The sequence below is a fragment of the Capra hircus genome, chromosome 21, assembly GCF_001704415.2.
Source record: "Capra hircus breed San Clemente chromosome 21, ASM170441v1, whole genome shotgun sequence".
In the NCBI taxonomy this organism is placed as follows: Eukaryota; Metazoa; Chordata; class Mammalia; order Artiodactyla; family Bovidae; genus Capra; species Capra hircus.
In genome coordinates this window covers 68279236-68297217 of record NC_030828.1, presented here as the reverse complement: position 1 = coordinate 68297217, position 17982 = coordinate 68279236, and the positions used below count along the sequence as shown (strand labels likewise).

At 65.1% G+C, this 17982-nt stretch overlaps 1 protein-coding gene across 1 annotated transcript; it reads right to left on the bottom strand.

The window, feature by feature from the left end:
• C21H14orf180 (chromosome 21 C14orf180 homolog) lies at positions 759–7437 on the bottom strand. Its single transcript, XM_018066598.1, has 5 exons — positions 7268–7437; positions 3457–3583; positions 3011–3137; positions 1446–1481; positions 759–1047 (listed from the first exon to the last, which is right to left on the bottom strand). The coding sequence occupies exons 2-5, from the start codon at positions 3565–3567 to the stop codon at positions 842–844; spliced, it is 480 nt and encodes a 159-aa protein (XP_017922087.1). The 5' UTR covers positions 3568–3583; positions 7268–7437; the 3' UTR covers positions 759–841.

The window sequence follows — 17982 nt, the reverse complement described above, 5'->3', positions numbered from 1 at the left end:
AAGTGAATCCACAGCAAGTCGGTCCCGACTTCCCTCCTTGGGGCCAATGTCTCCGGGAGGAAAGAGGTGGCAGTATTTCAACAGAAAACTGGCGTCTCGCCACTTAAGCCGTGGGGGCGGACGGCAGGAGCCCAGGCCGCGAGTGGGCGCCCGTCTTCGAGCTGTGGGGGCTTCTCCCCTGGTGGGGCCTCCCTGCTTCGCTCAGGCCCCTCTCCCTCCCTGTGTCTGAGCGGACCCAGGGTCTGTCTCCGCAGAGCCCCCTCAGTCTGGCTGTGTGGGCTACATGGTCACGGGGCTCCCGGGCTCCACACAGCCCACGCGGGGCCTTTGGGACCCAGGCCCAGATGGCCGCATCCCGAGGGCGGCGACCCTGCCTCTCAGCCCTCCTGTCCCCTCTCTGCCTCCCCCAGGCCAGCAGCTTCGAGGGGCCAGGTGGCACACATCCCCTGGACAAGCGGGGCTCCCCAGGCTGGGGGCGCAGCGCTGGCAGATAAGCTGGGGTGCTCGGCCCCCCTCACGTGACTGCAGGAGAGAGCGCACCCCGAGCCACCTCTCCTGGTTTTGGGGTCTGGGCTTCAGGTCCCCAAGCAGCAAAGCCCAGTTTCCTTTCCTTCTCTGGGTGCCCCGGAAAGAGGGAGGGTGCCCCCGGCTCCAGGGGCTACAAGCAGATGCTTCCAGGCCCAGCCCAAGGTCACCGAGAGTTCCTGCCGGGGTGAGGGGGCGCCTGAAGGGTAGCCCTAGGGGCTGGAACCCGTGGGTGCCCGGGTTTCAGTGGTGACATTCTTGTTTGAAGAAGACCTCCTGGTGGATGACCCTGGGCCCTGGGGGGCGGGCGTTGCCATCAGAGCTGCAGCAGGCAGCGCCAGCAGTCCAGGGCAGCCAGCTGCAGGCGCAGGAGGGCGGCGAGGAGCCGGGCCCGGAGGTCCTCCAGGGCCCCGGCCACGGGCCCGGCCTGGCCGCAGCACACGCCCAGCACCAGCGCCAGCAGGACGCAGGTTGTCAGCCGCAGAAGCAGGGAGCTGCCGCGGGGCCGTGGCCGGCTGGGCGCTGGGGGCCGAGGGGGGAGGTTAGCACGGCTGGCAGGCCTGACCCCGGCCCCGGCGGGGACCCCGCGGGCGCCCTTCTTCCCACCAGCGGGGGCCGGTGCGGACCCTGCGGGGCTCCCGCAGGGGCTGGCAGCTCAGTGACCCCCAAGGTCCCCGGGGGCCTGGGTTTCCCTATCCCTCTCTGGCCAGTGGGCTCCTTGCAACGGGGGCCTGCTGTGGGCACCCCGCCCTGCGCCTTCCCTCAGGGGGCAGTGAGGGGCAGAGGGCGGCCCTGGGGAGCTGCTGCCCACCCGTGTCCATCAGGGACCCCAGCTGAGGGCGGGGCCCTGCCAGGGTCGGGGGTGCTGGAGCCGTGGGGGTGGGGCCTCTGGGGGTCGAGGGTGAAGGCTCTGAACTTACCCTGGGCAGCGGCGGTGGGCTCCCTGCAGGCGATGTCTGGGGAGGAGAGTGAGAGTGGGCTTGGGCAGGGAGGCGCCTCCCCTCTCAGAAGGTGAGCCCACTCCACCAGCCAGGCTCCCCCAGGGCGTCCCCCGTCAGTCTCCCTCCTGAGGACCCTGAGTCTGACCAGGTCAGACAGAGCTCCCCGCTTTGCCGATGGAGACGAGCTCCCGCAGGTCCTGACCTGGCCGGGTGGTCCACCCCCTGGCTGGCCTCTCTGCCAGTGCCCCCCGCCCCGGGGTCCCACCCAGCCTCTTAAGCTTCAGGTTTCAGCTTCCAGATGCTGGGCGCCTCCTGGGGGTCCCGGGGGAGGGGTGTGTGTGGAGTCTGCAGGGGTCCTGGGGCGAGGGTGGCTGGACGCCTGGCCTCCTATCCATCCTGCTCGGCTCACTGGAGGCCCCGGGCCAATGCTGACCGGGCCCTGACTCCCCGTCTGAGGGTCTCTGCTTTCGGGATTCGGGAGCTCCTGGGGGTGGGGCCGATCTGGGAGGGAGGGGCAGCTGAGTGTCGGGGCAGAGGCCCTGGTGGAGGCCTCTCCCGCTGGTTACCACCGGCCTCCATAGGAGACGCTGACATGTGTCGGGGCGGCGAGCTGCACTCACAGCTCGGCAGGACTCGGAGTCCCGTCCTTAGGGGCCGTGGCAGCAGAATCTAAGATGCCCCCACCCCCGCCGGGTCCCTGCCTTTGTGTGGTCCCCGCTTCTTAGCCTGGGGGCCTGTGACACGCTTCCACCAGCAGGACACGGCAGAGGGGCCAGGGTCCCACAGCTCTGATGGGAATCCCCATGGGGCACCAAGTCAAGAGATGGGGTCTTGGGTGGGCCTGGCCCCATCGGACGAGCTCTCCGGGCAGAGGGTCTGGAGGTTGGGGAGAGGCTCCTCTGCTGCCCTTGGAGGTGGAGCTTGGAGGACGTGAATTCTGTAATAACCCCCGTGTGCTTGCACCAGGGACCTGGGCCCCGGGTGGGGCCCGGTGCTGGCTGACTCCCTGATGGCCACCTCCCTGAGGGAGGGCTGACGTGGCTGTGCCCGGGGCCCCGACCCACAGGGCTGCTGGGATCATCAGTGCGGGTTGCTGAAGCGGCTAAGTCTGTGGTGTTCGTCACAAGGCATCGCTAGCTGACACAGGGCTGTGGCCCACGGGCAGGGCTGGAGTAGGAGTGAGCTGGGCAGGGGTACAGAGTGGGCTCTGGGATGGCCCTGGGGCGCTGGGCAGGAGTGGGGAGGACCGGGGAGGTGAGCAGTGAAGGGTGGGGGGCAGGGAGGAGCTTCGGGATGCGGGAGGGAAGAGTGGGTGGGCGCAGGGACCCCTGCCCTCCAGCCTTTCCTCAAGAAGACAGGGATGGCCCCGGCGGCTCTGGTTCTAGGTTTCCTGTCGGTTGTGGTTTTCTTGACGGCCACTCAGTCCTGCCCGACCCCACGGGCCTGGGTTTTACTGTGAGGGCAGGGCCATGACTGCGGGCCCCGCCGCGGCCCTCCACGAGCCCCCGCCCACCCCGCCGCGGCCCGCTCGCCTCCTCTCTTACAGCGGACGGCCACCTCCAGGGGCTCTCGGAACCGCACGTGCCTCGTGGTCCTCCGCGGCTCATCCCCACGGCCACAGCGCTGCTGTGAGCTTCGTCTCAGGATTGAGGCGGGGCCCTTTCTGCCCTCCTGGAGGGTGGGAAGTAGAGGGAAGCGAGCGGAAGTGAGTCCTTCCCGTCTGGCCTCCCGGAGGCTGGAGAAGACAGACAGCCTCGCCAGAGCGCCTGCTGCTTCCTCTGGGCTTTGGCAGGGGGACCCCTGGGCGGGTGGGGGGCCAGGCCTCCTGGGTCTCCCAACCCAGCCCTCTCCCCCTGGGGTTCCTGGGGCAGAGACCACCCCTTCCCTCTCTGCTTCCTCTCCCCGCCACCCGCGGAGGCCCAGCCCTTGGACCAGGTGCACGGGGCCCTGGGCCCCCCGAGACCAGCGCCCACCCTGGGCCCTGCCGCACCCTCCCCGCCCTGGGCGTCGGTGAGCCTGGAGCCGCCTCCTCATTCTTTCTTGTCTGATGCTGAGTCTCTGGCTGGGAGTCGGGGCTCCAGGCGTGCGCTGCAGTCTTCATTTACGGGGACATGGTCCTGAGATAAGCAGACATTATTTATTACCCAGGGTGCACGCACAGGAATAAAATAAAAGGGGGGGGAGATTCTTTCCAGAAGCTGAGCTGGCATCCGCCCACCCCTCATCCTCCCTTCGACCTGCTCCCGGCGTGGAGGAAACTTGCTTGCTCAGAACCGCGTGGCCAGCGTCCTCCCCTGCTGCCATCTTCTGAATCATCAGCTTTAATGGCTGCGTAATATTCCGCAGGGCTGACCCTGTGATTGACGACCATGCTCCTTCATTAGCGGGGATGTTCGGGAGGTTTGCATTTGACTGTTGCCACTTGCAACTTTTTTGAGGCCACAGATAAGACTGCAGTAAACATCAGCGCTGCTTCCTTCCTGGGGATGCTCCAGGCTGAAAGCCGGCATCCAGGGCTGGGCTTCAGCAGGGCTTCGTGGGGGCTGGGAAAGGCTTCTCTGGGGTTCATGGGGGCTGGAGCTGCTGGGCCCACCCAGACCGCTTTTCCCTCTGTCTCTTTGTCCCTCCCTCTCTTTCTCCCTGGTTCTTAGATTGCTCGTGTAGTGAGTGTAAGGCGGTGCTGCCCCCCGGGAGCCTCTGAGTGTGGTCTGTCTAGTGTGAATTTTCCTTCACGTCCTTTGAAGGGTCCTTGACTTTTGAGGCCTCCCTCAGTCCTGTGCGGGTGAAGCCAGGCAGCCCCAGGCCTGCTTTGAACCTGTACAGCAAAGCGGGTGCCGGGGGTGTGGCCAGGCCCTCTGTGCCCGTCCCCATGGATAACAAGAGCGGGGTGGCGTGGGAGCTTCTCCCCACCCATCCCCAGCCCCAGGCTCTGCCGGGGCCCTGCTCTGGGGTCCTGGGTGGGCCTTCCTGCTCCCTCTCTATGGGGGCAGGTGTCCGTGCTTTATGAGGGGTGTCCTCCAAGGACCCCGCCCCCCAAGGGTGGAGGTGGGGCTGAGTGAGGCGGGAGCTGCCGGGTCGGGGAGGGGTGCCCGGGGTGCCTGGTCTGGGGAAGGGCTCTCTCCATCTGGGAGATAACAGCCCGGCCATTCAGTTATTTCAAAAAGGAGCAATTTTCTCCCGTCTCAGCGTCAGGCTTTTTATTGCAAACAGGGTCACGGGGGTGGAGGGGTTGGGGGGGGGAGGCCTGCTCTGGCAGAGGCCCTGGGGGGCCAGGGCTCTGCCAGTGGCCCAGCGGTTGAACCCCTACTGGGGTTCCCAGGGCCCTGCCCCCAGGCCGGGGGTGGTGGGATGTGTGCACACCTGTGTGAGCACTTTGGTGAGTGTGCACGTGTGGATGCCTGTAGATGCACATGTGTGAGCGCTGTGCGCACACGTGTGTGTGTGTGGGTGCACAGGTGTACCTGCATATGTTGGGCAAGAGTGTGTGTACAGCTGTGCGTGACCATGTTCACCTGTGCGTGTGAGTGCACACGTATGTGGAGCACGCGTGAGCACGAGTGTCCGTGTACATGCCTTCTGTCTGTGCGCACACGTGCCAGTGTGCATGTGTGAGTGTGTGTGTGCCTGTACACGTGCGTGTGCCCGTGACTGGCTGTGAAGGTGCAATGCGGTGAGTGTCCCTGGCAGCTCCGAGCCTCTGGGGCAGGCAGCCTCACTCAGCCCCATCCTGTGACCTTGTGTGACCTTGGCAAGCCCCTTAACCTCTCGGAGCCTCCCGTTCCTCAGCTGGAAACACCCCACAGCTCTGGTTGGGGTGAGCGTGGCAGCTCTTGCCAGGGCGCAGGGGTAGGGGTGACTGGGACCTGCCTGGGCTCACAGCCAGTCAGCCTGGGTCAGCTCTCAGGGAGTGGGAGTGACCATGCCCAGCACAGAGCCTGTGTGCAGGGGGAGCTCCCTGCAGGGTGCCCTGCCCGCCGTCTCTCAGGAGCCCCAGGCCCCTCTTGCTCCCATCAGCCTTCAGCCACACGCGCAGCCTCGCCCAGGCTCCAGCTTCTGTTAGAGGGCCCCCTGGCCCCTCCCCAGCCGGGAGGCCCCCAGGACTGGCCTGAGTGCTGGGCTCCACCCTTCTTAGGCTCAGGGGCCTGTCAAGCCGAGGGGCTGAACCTCAGTTTCCCCCCCAGGAACTCAGAGGGAGGCGTGGCTCCGGTCTGCCCAGCGGGTGAGGCTGCTCTGGGCCCTGCCTCCCACCTGCCCGCAGGCCCCTGTCCTCCCCGAGGTGGACGCCCTGTGTGGGGGCGGGCAGGCCCTGGGGCCTCCGGCAGGGACGGCGTGTAACATGAGTGTCCTTCTCCGAGGCCGCCTTGTGACAGACGGGCGATAAGGGTGGAAAATAGCTCTGGGCCTGCAGAGTGTCACCCGCTCCTCCGCCCCCTGTCGGGGCAGGCACGGCCTGCTAGGCCACTGCCTTGGGGGGACCCTGTCCTTCCCTGGGCTGGAGACCTGCCCTGGGCACCCCCAGAGCTCCTGGGCCAGTCCTGGGGGCCCTGAGGGGGCCAAGCGAGGCTCCTCAAGGTTCTGCCTGCTTCCCAGAAGAAGGGGTCTGGCCAGGGTTGCACCCCCAGGATCCCCACCCCCGATGGCCTGTGGGCTCTGGCCTAGCACCTTCCCTCCGTGACCTGACACCTTTGGGAGCTGGTGACAGTATCCACAGCAGTCCCCTGACCTGCCTGCTCCCCGGCCTCTGGGGGTGCAGGGTGGGCCGGGCCGGCCGGCTCTCGCCTGGTTCAAGGCCTTGGACAATGCCAAGCCCTGGGCCCCGGCCCCCTGGTGTCTGACCCGGCCCCACCGGGCTCCTGCTTCCTGCAGGCCAGGCGGTCTGCACCCTGTGTCTGTCCCCAACCTTGCCCCCGGCCCACTGGCCTCTGTCCTCATCGGGGGCCCTTCCTCAGCTCTGATCCCACCGTTGCTCCATCACCCTCCAAGCCTCCCTGTGCCTGGCTGCTTGCGGGGCCCTGGGCTCAGGTGATGGCCAAGCTGGGCTGGTCCTGCAGCCCTCAGGGGCCTTGAGCCCGAGCTGGCAGGGCCTCAGCCAGCCTTCCCGCTGTCCTGTCCCTCGGGACACCACCTCCAGGGATGTCCAGCCAGCGGAGGCGGGAGAGCCAAGCCAGCCAAGACCCCACCCCGGAGGCTGAGCTCACGCATCCCTCAGCTCACACACTGTGTACACGCACACACACCACACAAGTCACACACACCACACACATGTACACACACACACCTACACAACTCACACACACACCCCACACATGTACACACACATACATATTCACACATGCACACACCGTGTACACGCACACACCACACACATGTACACACATATTTACACACTCACACACTTTGTAAATGCACACACACCACACACATGTACACACACATACCTCCACACTCACACACTATATACACATACACACAGCAGACACACTCATATATACCACACACATGTACACACACATACCTACATACTCACACGCTATATACACCCCCCACACACATACATCCCACACACATGTACACATACACACACACCTAGATGCACACACACACACACCTCCATTCTCACACACCGTACATACCACATATACACACACTCAGACACACACATACCACACACACCATCCCCATTTGTACACACGTACACACACACGTATACCACACATATACACGTAACACACAGCACACACAAGTCACACACGTGTCTCCACACTCGCTGACATGCACGCACTCATGCCAGGCAGGCTCACCTGGGCTCCTGGCTGCCGCACCCGAGGCAAGCTTGCCCACCTGCACCCACAGTCCACTGGCGATCAGAGCCTCTGGCAGAGAGGGAACCGGAGCCGGGGCAGCTTGCGAGCGGCCGAGAAGCTTCTCTTACACTACGGGGTGGCGGCTTCAGCGGCCCTCTGGACAGCCCTGCTGGAGGAGGCCGTCGCTGTGGGGCCAGTGGCCTGGTGGCATTTGACCCCCGCCCAGAGCGGCGGGCTGAATTCAGGGGCCTGACACCACGGGCTGTGCCTTTTCCGAGCTGGGGAAGGAGACAGAGGCTGTGGACGCCCCTGTGCCAGCTCGCTGCGGGCGGGTGGGAGTAGGGAGGCCGGCCGGCCAGCGTCCCTGGGCAGCTCTCAGCCTGGCAGCTCCCCAGATAGCACCGTTTCCGAATTGAGCTGGGGGAGGACTCCGGGGAGCCCCGTGGGCTGGTCTCACTCGCTGGGGCTGCCCACTGCCTCTGGCCCTGCCTGGAGTGGGGAGTCAGGGAACGGGAGCTGGCCGGGGGTCCCCGAGGCCCCTCCACACTGGGACGCTCAGCCTGCACATTTCTGGGGTGCATTTAGGACGTGGGGCAGCAGCAGGCCCTGGTGACGTCTGTGTGTCCAAAGCAGGGGACAGCTAACCTCGGCCTCGAGCACCCCAGGTGATGGGGCCCATGGACCCCCATCCAGACCCTGACCACACTCACCCTGAGTTCCACCCCTGGGTTTTGCCCACTGTCCAGAGCGCTGACATCAGGTTGGAGAGCTAACGCTCCCCGGGTGCCTGCACACAGCAGGTGCCAAATAAGTGGTGTGTCCTGAGCCCCCCACGCGCACAGTGGGAGGGATGGGGATTCCCTGGTTGAGTCAACTCAGAAAAGAGCTGTGTCCCTGTGTCCCGAGCTTGGTTCTCAGTAAGTCCCGAGACCAGAGGGCTGGCAGGGGTCAGGGTCCCACCCTGCCATCCAGACTGTGGTCCCTACTGAATGCCCGAGCTGTCCTGTGCCTCAGAAGGCCTGACCCGGGGTGTGGGCGGCGTGTGGAGGCCCCCGCATGGCTGCTTTGCCCACGCACGGCCTGGCCTCGGGCAGGAGCTCGGATGGAGGGACAGCGGGCCCTTGGCTCAGGCCTGGCCCCTGGGGAGGCGCTCAGAGCGCCGGGGGCTGGGATGTCCCTGAAGGCACTCGCCACCCCTGCTGGGCAGACAAAGCATGCGGTCTAGAGGGGCCGGGCTCCTGCTGTCACGAGCGCCTGGCTCGCCTGGGGCTGTGCCCAGGTGAGCCCTGCAAGCCCTGGTGAAGGAGACGGGCGGCCCCCAGCCCCAGGGCAGGCCCTGGTGTGCGCTCCGCCGGCCTGCCCGCAGCAGGGTCCCCGCCTGCCTCCGTCTTGGGGCCTCTCCACCCTGAGCCTGACTCCTAAACGGGAATGAGCATCCCCTGCTCCCCGGAGCGGCTCTCACCTGGCTCCCTCCCAGCTCTGTGAGGGGCGGTGCGGGCCGGGCTCCACAGCTGCCCCAGCGAGTCGTCCAGCACGGTCCTGGCCCAGTTGGCAGCACCCCTCCTATGCCCTGGATAGGTGGGCACTGGGTTGCTTGGGTGAACAGGGCCACGCCTGCCTGGCCTACCACGGCTCCGGTCTGGAGCTGCTGCCTGCCTGCTTGCGGGGCCGATTTCTGGCCAGTCTATGTTCCCGCTCCAGGCCCCTCTGCCGGGTTGCAGAGCTCGGTCAGCTGGCAAAGGCTGAGCTATAATTACTCTCCTCTTTGGCAGAAATAGCAGCGACCCCGAGGACAGGCCACTGGCCCCAGAGCAGGGAGGGGGTGACCGTTTCCCAGGCCCTGAGAGCATGGGCCGGGCCTGCAGACAAGACGAGGGGTCAGTGCCCTCTCACTGCCCTCCAGGCCTACGTGTGTCCTCCCGGGCCAGTTCTGGAGACAAGCAGTTCTTGGAAAACCCAAGGGCAGCGTCAGAGGCAAAGTATTGCAGGGAGAGGAGATGGGGTCTGACGTGGGGGCCGGGCGGGGTGATCACAGCGTCCAGCCGCTGACTGACCTGGCCCAGAGTGGAGCTCCAGAATGGGCAGGGGCCCGCCCTGCCCCCTGCTCCTGCACCCCACACATCCTGCCTTGGCGTTCTCCGGAGGAAAGGGCAGAGCACAGATCCCAGGCTGCGGGTTCAGGGCACCACGTCTGAGGCCCAGCATTGCCCCCGGGATAGCCGGGCCGCGGGGCTGAGGGCCCAGCTTTCCCAGGGTCTGACATGGGCCGGGAACTGGGGGTTCAGCTGTCTATTGTGTCATTTCCTGGCAGGCGCAGAGCCGCCCCAGACCTGTGGATGAGGAAAGGGCAAGTCAGAGGGGGAAGGTGACTTGCCCGAAGTCACACAGCCTGGAGGGGCCGGCCTGGCCCAGTCGGTGCCCCCCGTCCCCCGGCCCCCAGCCCAGGCCAGCTCCTGATGCGCTGGCTCACGCGGCAGCCCCCGTGGAACGAGGTCTCCAGGCGTGGAGAGACCCAGCTGCTGGGAGGGTGCAGGTGTGGCCATTGGCTGCTGTCTCACACACGTCTGCACACACCTTGCACACCTTGCCTGACACAACCCACATTTCCGGGTCCGCGGCCCCGGCCGTCTTCAGAGCCCCCACTAGAGCCGCTCCAACCCCCCACAGACCCCCTTTCAACAATAAAGACCCTGTGACTACGCTGCCCTTCCCCGCTCAATCCAAGATCATCTCCCCGTTTTAAAGTCGTGCACCTTTGATTCTGTCCTCAACCTAATTCCCTTTGGCTGTGTGACCTAACACATGACAGATTTAGGGGGTTTGCACGTGGACGTCTTTGGGGGCGTTGTTCTGACCCCCGGCAGATGGCAGGGGTGCAGGTTTTTGGGGTGCTGTGGGATTACGAGATGAGGGCCAGTTAATTTGAGATGCGTGGGGGTTTCCTGGGGCGGGGGAGTTAGATGTACGTGTCTGGTTCAAGGTGACTCTAGCGGGAGATGTGAATTTAGGGTTAACCTCTTGGTAGCTTGAAAAATGGTCCCCAAAACACACTGTATCACCGGTCTGAAGCCTGCTAATGTCAACAAACTTGGAGCCAGCACGTGGGTCCCCATCAGGGGGAGCATTTAACGCAGAAGGGGAAGCAGTGATGTGGTCACAGACGCAGAGGTTGGAGGAAGGGGGCCACGAGCCCAGAGCTCTCACAGCCACCCAGAAGCTGAGAGGGGTGGGCGGGACCTTCCCCTCGAGCCCCCAGAGGCCGTGTGCTCCTGCCAAAAGCTCGATTTAGGACCCCTCCGAACCCTGAGAGAATCGGTTTCCGTTCCTCAAGTCAAAGGGTTTGTGGCAGTTTGTTATAACCGCTACGGACAAAGAACCAGTTCATCTCAGAGGTGGTACAGAAAGCCATGGGGCTGGGGGAACGACCTGGGGGGCTCTGAGCACCAGCCCTGAGCCCCGCCGTGTGATGAGGTCAGGCTGGTGTGGTGGGCAGAAGCCGGGCAGGGAGGTGCAGGTGGGGGGCCTGTGGGGCGGGGGCAGGGAGAAAGGGGGTGCTTCAGGGCCACCGCCAGGCCAGGAGGGTCGAGGAGTGGAGATTCACCCCAGGCCAGCTGTGAGGAGGTTGCAGGTGGACGCGGTAGGCTGGTGAGCATGAAGCCTGAGGGTGGGGGACTCAGGAGGTGGGGGAAGGGCAGTGAGGAGGGGAATGTGGGCTCTGTGTTGGAGGGGCTGATGCACAGTGCGGGAGGGTCTGGGAGAGAAGCCTGGGGTGGGGTTCACAGTGCAGGTAGGGGAGAATTTCTACCGACAGTGAGGTGGTGAGCCCCCTGGCAAGCAAGGGGGCACTCCTGCCTTCGGGGCCTCTCCAGGATAGTGTGCGGTGGGGGTGTGTGCAGAGAGGGCGAGAGCTGGAGGTCAGGCGGTTGGGGTCTGGCCCCTGTGGGCGCCCAGGAGAGGCTCTGCTCTTCTGGTGTGGGCGCAGGTTGAGGGTCCACCTGAGGTCACAGCCTGGACCCCCCCCATCGATGCCCTTCATGGGAGCAGACAGCCTGTCATCCTCAGCTTCTGGCGGTAGGGGCCGTGTCTGCTCACTGGCCAGGACCGCCGTTCACAAGATGTGGTTCCCCGGGCGGTGTCCCCTCAGAGCCTGGCGGGCCCTGGTCCCCGTGTCGGGCGCTGGCGTCCTCGCAGCTGCGGTAATGGGAACCTCTGGGCCCCATTGTTCGCTAACAGAGAGGCCCGTTCTCCCTTCTCCTAAATTATTCATGACCTCCAGGAGGCCGTAAAAGTCCTCCGCTCTCTACAGGAGCCGTAATTACAATGATAAATTTTATTTATAAAGCCCGTCCCTCCCAAGGGCCAGCTGCCTGGGGGGCCGTACAGAAGCCGTAACCGGCACAGGGGCCACGGAAAGCTGCCTGTCACAGCTGATTTTCCTGGCGGGGTCTGGGCAGTGGAGTGTCGGGGGCGGGGGGGCGGTGGTGGGAGAGGGGAGCTCGGGCTGGTGGCCTGAGCTACTGAGGGGGCCGTTTGGGCTCTAATGGGGCTATCGGGTGACCCCGGCTTAGGCCCCCTGGTCAGACATCGGTGGTGGCCGACCTCCCGATCTGTGAGTGTCCCTCCCCCGTCCCTGGTGCCTGTCAGTAAAGCATCTGCCTGCAATGGGGCAGACATGGGTTCGACCCCTGGGTCGGGAAGATACCCCTGGAGAAGGGAATGCCAAGCCACCCCAGCATTCTTGCCTGGAGAATCTCATGGACAGAGGAGCCTGGTGGGCTATAGTCTATAGGATCACAGCGAGTCAGACACGACTGAGCGACTCACGCTTTCTCTTTTTCTTGGTCTCGCGGACCTGGCTCCGGCTGGTCCCAGGGTTGAGTGTACACACCCGTCACACACAGCCTGGATTCACACACCAGGACTGTGCGTTACCCCCACCTCCACACACACACACACACACACACAAGCAAGGGCATGTGCTCCGTCCTCAAAAGTGAAGTGTGTTCGCTGGGTGAGGACGTGTGTGAGCCCCGGGTGTGTGAGCCCTGGGCACGTGAGCCCCAGGCATGGCTCCGAGCCTCGCAGGCCCCTCGTGGATGGACCCCCAGGGTAGGCCTAGTGTTGGCCCAACTAGGACATGGTCCCCATGGGGACGTGCCCACATAGGGCCCCAAGGGGGCAGCTCAGGTCGGGGTTTGAAGCAGGGCCATGGGGTGTCCTGGCACCTCTGTGCATGGCTGTCTGGATCTACATGGGAACATGAGGAAGAGTGTGGTGCTGGATTCAGTGGGCATGTCCCCTGCTCCCCTGTCCCTGCCTGCACGGCCCTGAGCCAGCATCTGCCCATCAAGAGCAGCGGACGCCGGGTAACAAGAAGGCTGCCCGCGGGGTGGTCTAGGTTCCGGGGGGACCCAAGGGCCACGCTCTCCAGATGGCAGGCGGGCGCTGGGCCCTGGTCCGCAGCGGTGCGGGCCCAGAGGCGGGTGGTCAGCGGGGCCCTGGAGGCTCACGGGTCTGCGCGGCCCAGACTTGCGGGCATGGGATGCTGGCCCAGGCTCTGCCTAAAGCCGCAGGCCCAGGGTGGGGAGCGCTGGTCCTTCAGACAGTCCTTGCTACCCCTGGCGGAGACGGTCCTCCCCGAATGTCTGGCCTGACGAGGCAGGAGGAGCCCGTCCGCAGGCCTCCAGAGAAATGCTGTGCCGGGAGGAGCCAGAGCCAGAACTGCCGGGGGAGGGGGGGTCTGGGTGGGAGTGGGTGTCAGGGACCCAGGCCCCTCAGGATTCGCGTGAGGGCTCCCAGAGGCCAAGAGGCAAATGGAACGAGCTCGAGCCCCTCGCAGTGGGCCCAGCAACGTGCAGACGGGCCCTCCACCTTGGCCCGGGCCCCACATGCCCCGTGGGCCGTGTGACCTCAGCGGCTGCAGAGTCCCCTCATGGGTCCCCTCACCTGGCGGGGGCGGAAAACCACAGGGCTAAGAAAGACCAAACCCAGCCAGCCAAAGAAGCAAGCAGATGCTCCTGAAACTGCCCACCCAAAAGGGTCATTCCACACCCCCGAGCGGTTGACAGCGATCAGAGCAGTCCCCAAAGACTCCAGAGATACAGGGCTGGGGGCCCAGCCGTTTCCCCCTCAGCCGAGTGTAGCCCCTGCTTCCTCCGGGAGGAAACGGCGGGGCAGCCTGACCGGGGTGCCCGTGGACTGGCGCGCCTGTGGACCGGCGCGCCCGTGGACTGGCGTGGGCCCTCTTCTCCGCACGTGCTGAGCCGCTGGTTTGGGCGGCGCGTCCTCGCCTGCCATCAGACTCATGGCCTCGCCCCGGGAAGGACAGCAGGACGCACGGCCTTGCTTCCAGGTTCTGCCGACTGTCTCGTTCTCCTGCTGCCATGCAGCCCACCCAGACCCCTGGTCTGCAGACAATCCCGCCTCTTCGCCATGTCCAGCCAGTTGCGCTGACCAGGGCTGGAGGCGCAGCCAGTCCACAAGAACACCTTGCCTTCAACTCTGATGGGTGGTCTCGAGGGGCGGGGTTGGGGGGAGTGCATCTCTGTGCTTTGCTAATGAAGGTGGAAAACTCCAGCCTGGGTCCCGGGAGCCGGCTGAGCACGTCAGTGAGAGGTGAAGCTACTAGTTGGCATTCTGCTGTCCCCCAGTGGTGGGGCTGGTGTCCCTTGGGTGGGGAGAGGTGGCCAGAGTTTTCTGATGATGGAAATGTCGGGGAGGGTTGGTCAGGGTCTGAGAGGGGCAGAGGGAGGCTGGGACCAGGGGTCGGGGGAACAATGGGGTGGGAACCCTGCGTGTGGGTCTGAGTTGAGAAGGTGGGCTGGCGGGGGGCTGACGCAGGTCACAGGGGATGGGGAAGGGGCTTCGAGGCTATGCCTGCCTCCCAGGGTCAGCCCTGCCCTGTCCTTGCTTTGAGTGCGGGGCTCGGGGGAACCATTCCGTCCTGGGCTACGTGGCCTCGGGAGCTGCGCCCATCCTCCCCCACCCCCGCTTCCTGCCCTGATGGCAGGCCCCGAGCTCGCTCAGAGCAGGGCCAGCTGGGTGGGCTGGCACAGGCTGAGCCCTTGGGGAGATGCCCCCAACCCCAGGGCGACCAGACTGGCACTGACTGGCACGTCTGGGAGTCCCAGGCTTGGTCATGGCGGGTCCACAGCACTGGCCTACTCTGGAGCGGGACCCCGAGAAGGCCAACATCCCGCATTTCCTGGTTCACCCTATTCCCACGTGTTACTTGTTTACTTGGCTGTGTCGAGTCTTAGTTTCGGCAGGCAGAATCATTTTTTTATTTTAGTTGTGACATGCAGGATCTTTTAGCTGTAGTGTGTGCGGTCTAGTTCCCCGACCAGGGATCGAACTCAGGCCCCCTGCATTGGGAGCTCAAAGTCTGAGCCAGTGGACCACCAGGGAGGGATCTGCATTTCAAAGAGGTCTTCTTGGGCTTTTCTGATTTTCTCAGTAAAACCAGCTACAAAGTTTCGGTGAGAAAGTGATTGCCCCGTGGACAATCATAGGGAGGAGCCAGGCCCAAGTGAGGACACTGGTGACCGGGTCATGGGAGGACGTGCAGGACCCACACAGGGCAGGGCGGGGCCGGGGCGGGGCCGTGAGCGGGGTGGGGGCGGGGCGGGGCGGGGCCAGGGAGGGGCGGGGACAAAGCGAGACTGGGGCGGGGACAAAGCGAGACTGGGGCGGGGCCCGGGCCGGGGGCCGGGGCGCTTGCACAGCAGGGGCTGTGGCAGCTTCTGTCCGGAGGGGCCCACAAGCCTTCCAGAGACTCCCAGGTTGTACGGCGGGACGCGGGTAGATGCTGGAGGAGCAGCCTGGGAGACGCAGGGTCACACCCAGGAGGAGGTGGGAGGGTCACGCGAGGAGAAATGCCCTGGCGGTGTCCACGCAGCTAATGTCTGGGTGGAAGTGTGGGGCCCTTGTGAGACTGGAAAGGACTGCTGGGGTCGTGACCTTGACCTTCTCAATCCAAGTCAAGTGAAGTGAAAGTTGCTCAGTCGTGTCCAACTCTTCGCGACCCCATGGACTATACAGTCCGTGGAATTCTCCAGGCCAGAATACTGGAGTGGGTAGCGTTTCCCTTCTCCAGGAGCTCTTCCTAACCCAGGGGTCGAACCCAAGTCTCCCGCATTGCAGGCAGATTCTTTACCAGCTGAGCCACCAGGGAAGCCGGAAAGTAATTACAAAGTTGATTCTTCCTGTTCTACCAGAGCGCACCCGGGAAGGAGGCGCCCTCGGCCAGCTGGTGCTCCGTCTGAGCCGCAGACACGCGGCCACCCGGTGGCAGCCAGAGGCGCGGAGCGGGGCTAATTCAGGGTTGGCCTCTCTGCTCCCCAGACCAGCGGACCCTTCCAGACGGTCGCTCTGAAGGAGGTCCAAGTGCTTTGGCCACGCAGGGTTGGCTACAAACACCGGGAGCCCTGCACTCACCAGGGAAGGGCCAGGCTGCAAAGCTGGGAGGCGCGGTACTACCCACTGTCGGGTGGAGTAATGGAGTCGTTACGATAAAATACCTTTGTAGCGCATTAGAGGTGAATTGATTCCGCGGTAAAGCAGTCTTATTCTCCTTTCAGGGGCTTATTTGGAGCTTGCGTTGACGGCTTCCTGTGTGGAACCGTTTATGAAACTGCAGTGCACGCGATCCACCCTCACCAAGTAGAGTGGGGTGTTGGGGTGGGAGGGAGCGGGGCGCCCCCAGACCACAGGCAGCTTCCTGCTGGAGGCGTTGGTGCACCGAGGGCTGGGAGCTGAGGGCGGGGCCCCAGCCTCCCCTTTGCACCCGCCTGTCTGCTTGTCCGCCTGGCACCTTTGTGCCCCGTGCTGACCCTGTGCCAGGCCCCGGACGGACGGCTCAGGGAGCCCAGGCAGGGTCCCGGGAGCTGAGACAGGGGCTGGGAGACGGCAGGAGTCCTCCCTGCCAGAGTGGGCCGGGGGTGGCGGCCGGGCGGGGGTTGTGGGGGGTGATAGGGACCTGGGGCTGCATCTGAGGTTGGCAGAGGCCACAATGGGCATGGCCAGTGCTGGGAGGGGTGAGAGGTCAGGACCACCTGTGCTGGGAGGGGCCACGGTGGGAGCCACAGGGCAGGAAGGGCTGGGGAGACTCGGGGTGGGGGCGAAAGCCTGGGAAAGGCTGCCAGACGGCCCCCTGGGCTCCCATGGCAGCACCCCGACTGTGACCTCCGGAGTGGACCACGGCAGCTGTGTGCGTGGCCCCGGCAGAGACCTGCCCCAGGGCCCCCCCAGGCAGGGGCCCAGTTGTCAGCCTCCAAGGAACTGGACCCTATCCCACAAGTGGGGAGACCCAGCCTAGAGGCAGAGGAGATGCTCCTGCGGCTTCACGCTGCCCCGGAAGTTTGGCTGGAAATCTCGGGGAACAGAGTTCCGATTCTTGCCATCTAGGCAGGCCCAGGTCCGCACTTCCAGGATGTTTGCGGTGATGCTGGTGCTGCCGGGCCAGATGGGACTCTGTGGCCAGACCGCTGGTCAAGCCGCTGACCGCTGGGGCTGCTGTGCGGGGCCTGTGGGCTGCAGCGCTCCATCCCCCAGACCCACTGCCTCGGCCCTGGGGTTGGGGTCCTGCGGTCCTGCCCATCCCTGGCGTGTGGGGCTTGATGGGCCCTGACTCTGGCCGGCCCCTCCCCCTGCAGCTGTAAAGGCCCCTGGACACAGGGAGGCAGGGCCCCGCCCACAGGACCCAAGTGCCTGTCAGGGCCCACGGCTCAGCCTGGGGTCCAGGGGTCTCCAGAAACCCTCTCTCCCGCTGCTCCAGGGTGGCGGCACTCTGGTGCTTCTCGGCGTTTATCTGGGGAGACCCGCACTCTGCTGGCTGAGTTGTGGTTACCTTTCTGCTCCGAGGGGGACTGGCCCCGCTGCCCCTCCAGCCCCAAATCAAAGGATGGTGGCTTTAATCTGGGCAGAAGGTTTAGGAGCCGGCGTGATGGATCTCCCAGACGGTGTCTGCAAGCCCGGGGGCCTCATCCAAGGGGTTTCCCTCAGCCTCCTGTCCTGCACCCCTGCCATCCATCCAGCCGGGAGGAGCCCTGAAAGTGGGAATATTTGGACCCCATGCGACTTGGGGAGCATGCTGGAGACAGCCGGGGTGGGGAGCGAGGCCGTGTGCCCCTCCCTGGACTCAGGGGCACTGCCCACCCCGTTCCCTCCTCAGCCCCCGAGGCCCCTCCCTGCCCTGCATCCTTGGGGGAGGGCCCTCCCCAGCACCAAGGCCCAGTGCCCCGGCTGCCTGCTCTGAAGCCTTCCAGCCTTTCTCTCGTCCTCCCGGCTCAGCGCCCCCACCCCCAGCTCCTGCCCCAAGGGACCCGGGTGGGAGCCCTGGGGGGCTCTGGCCCCTCTTAGGAGCTTGCTCGGCGGGTCTCCAGGACTCAAGGCCCTCGCCTGTGTCTGCGCCCCCGCCCTGAGGCTCTGAGGAGGTCTGTGTCTGTGTGGGCTGCTGTCGGGCTGGGTGGACAAGTGCCTTTGTGTGGGATCCGAGGCCTGAGCTGAGGAGAAGGCAGCAGAGGAGGGCAGGCCTGCCACTCACTCAGCTCCAGGTTTCTCCCTGCCTCCCGGCCCCGCTTCCGAGGGCTGCCCCCACACCCCAGCAAACACGAGAAGCAGAGCAGGCCCCCGGTCAAAAAGGGGGGCCCAGGGTCACCCCGGCTCATCGCTGCCTCGGACTCGGGAAGCTCGCCGGCTCCCAGACCTGCCTC

Excerpts from the sequence above, each read along its gene's own strand:
- C21H14orf180 (XM_018066598.1), bottom strand. The coding sequence starts at position 3,567 with ATGAAGACTGCAGCGCACGCCTGGAGCCCCGACTCCCAGCCAGAGACT. Across the intron at positions 3,138-3,456 it reads CGACGCCCAGGGCGGGGAGG|GAGGGCAGAAAGGGCCCCGC; the intron begins GTGCGGCAGGGC and ends CCCACCCTCCAG. Across the intron at positions 1,048-1,445 it reads GCCCACCGCCGCTGCCCAGG|CGCCCAGCCGGCCACGGCCC; the intron begins GTAAGTTCAGAG and ends CTCGGCCCCCAG.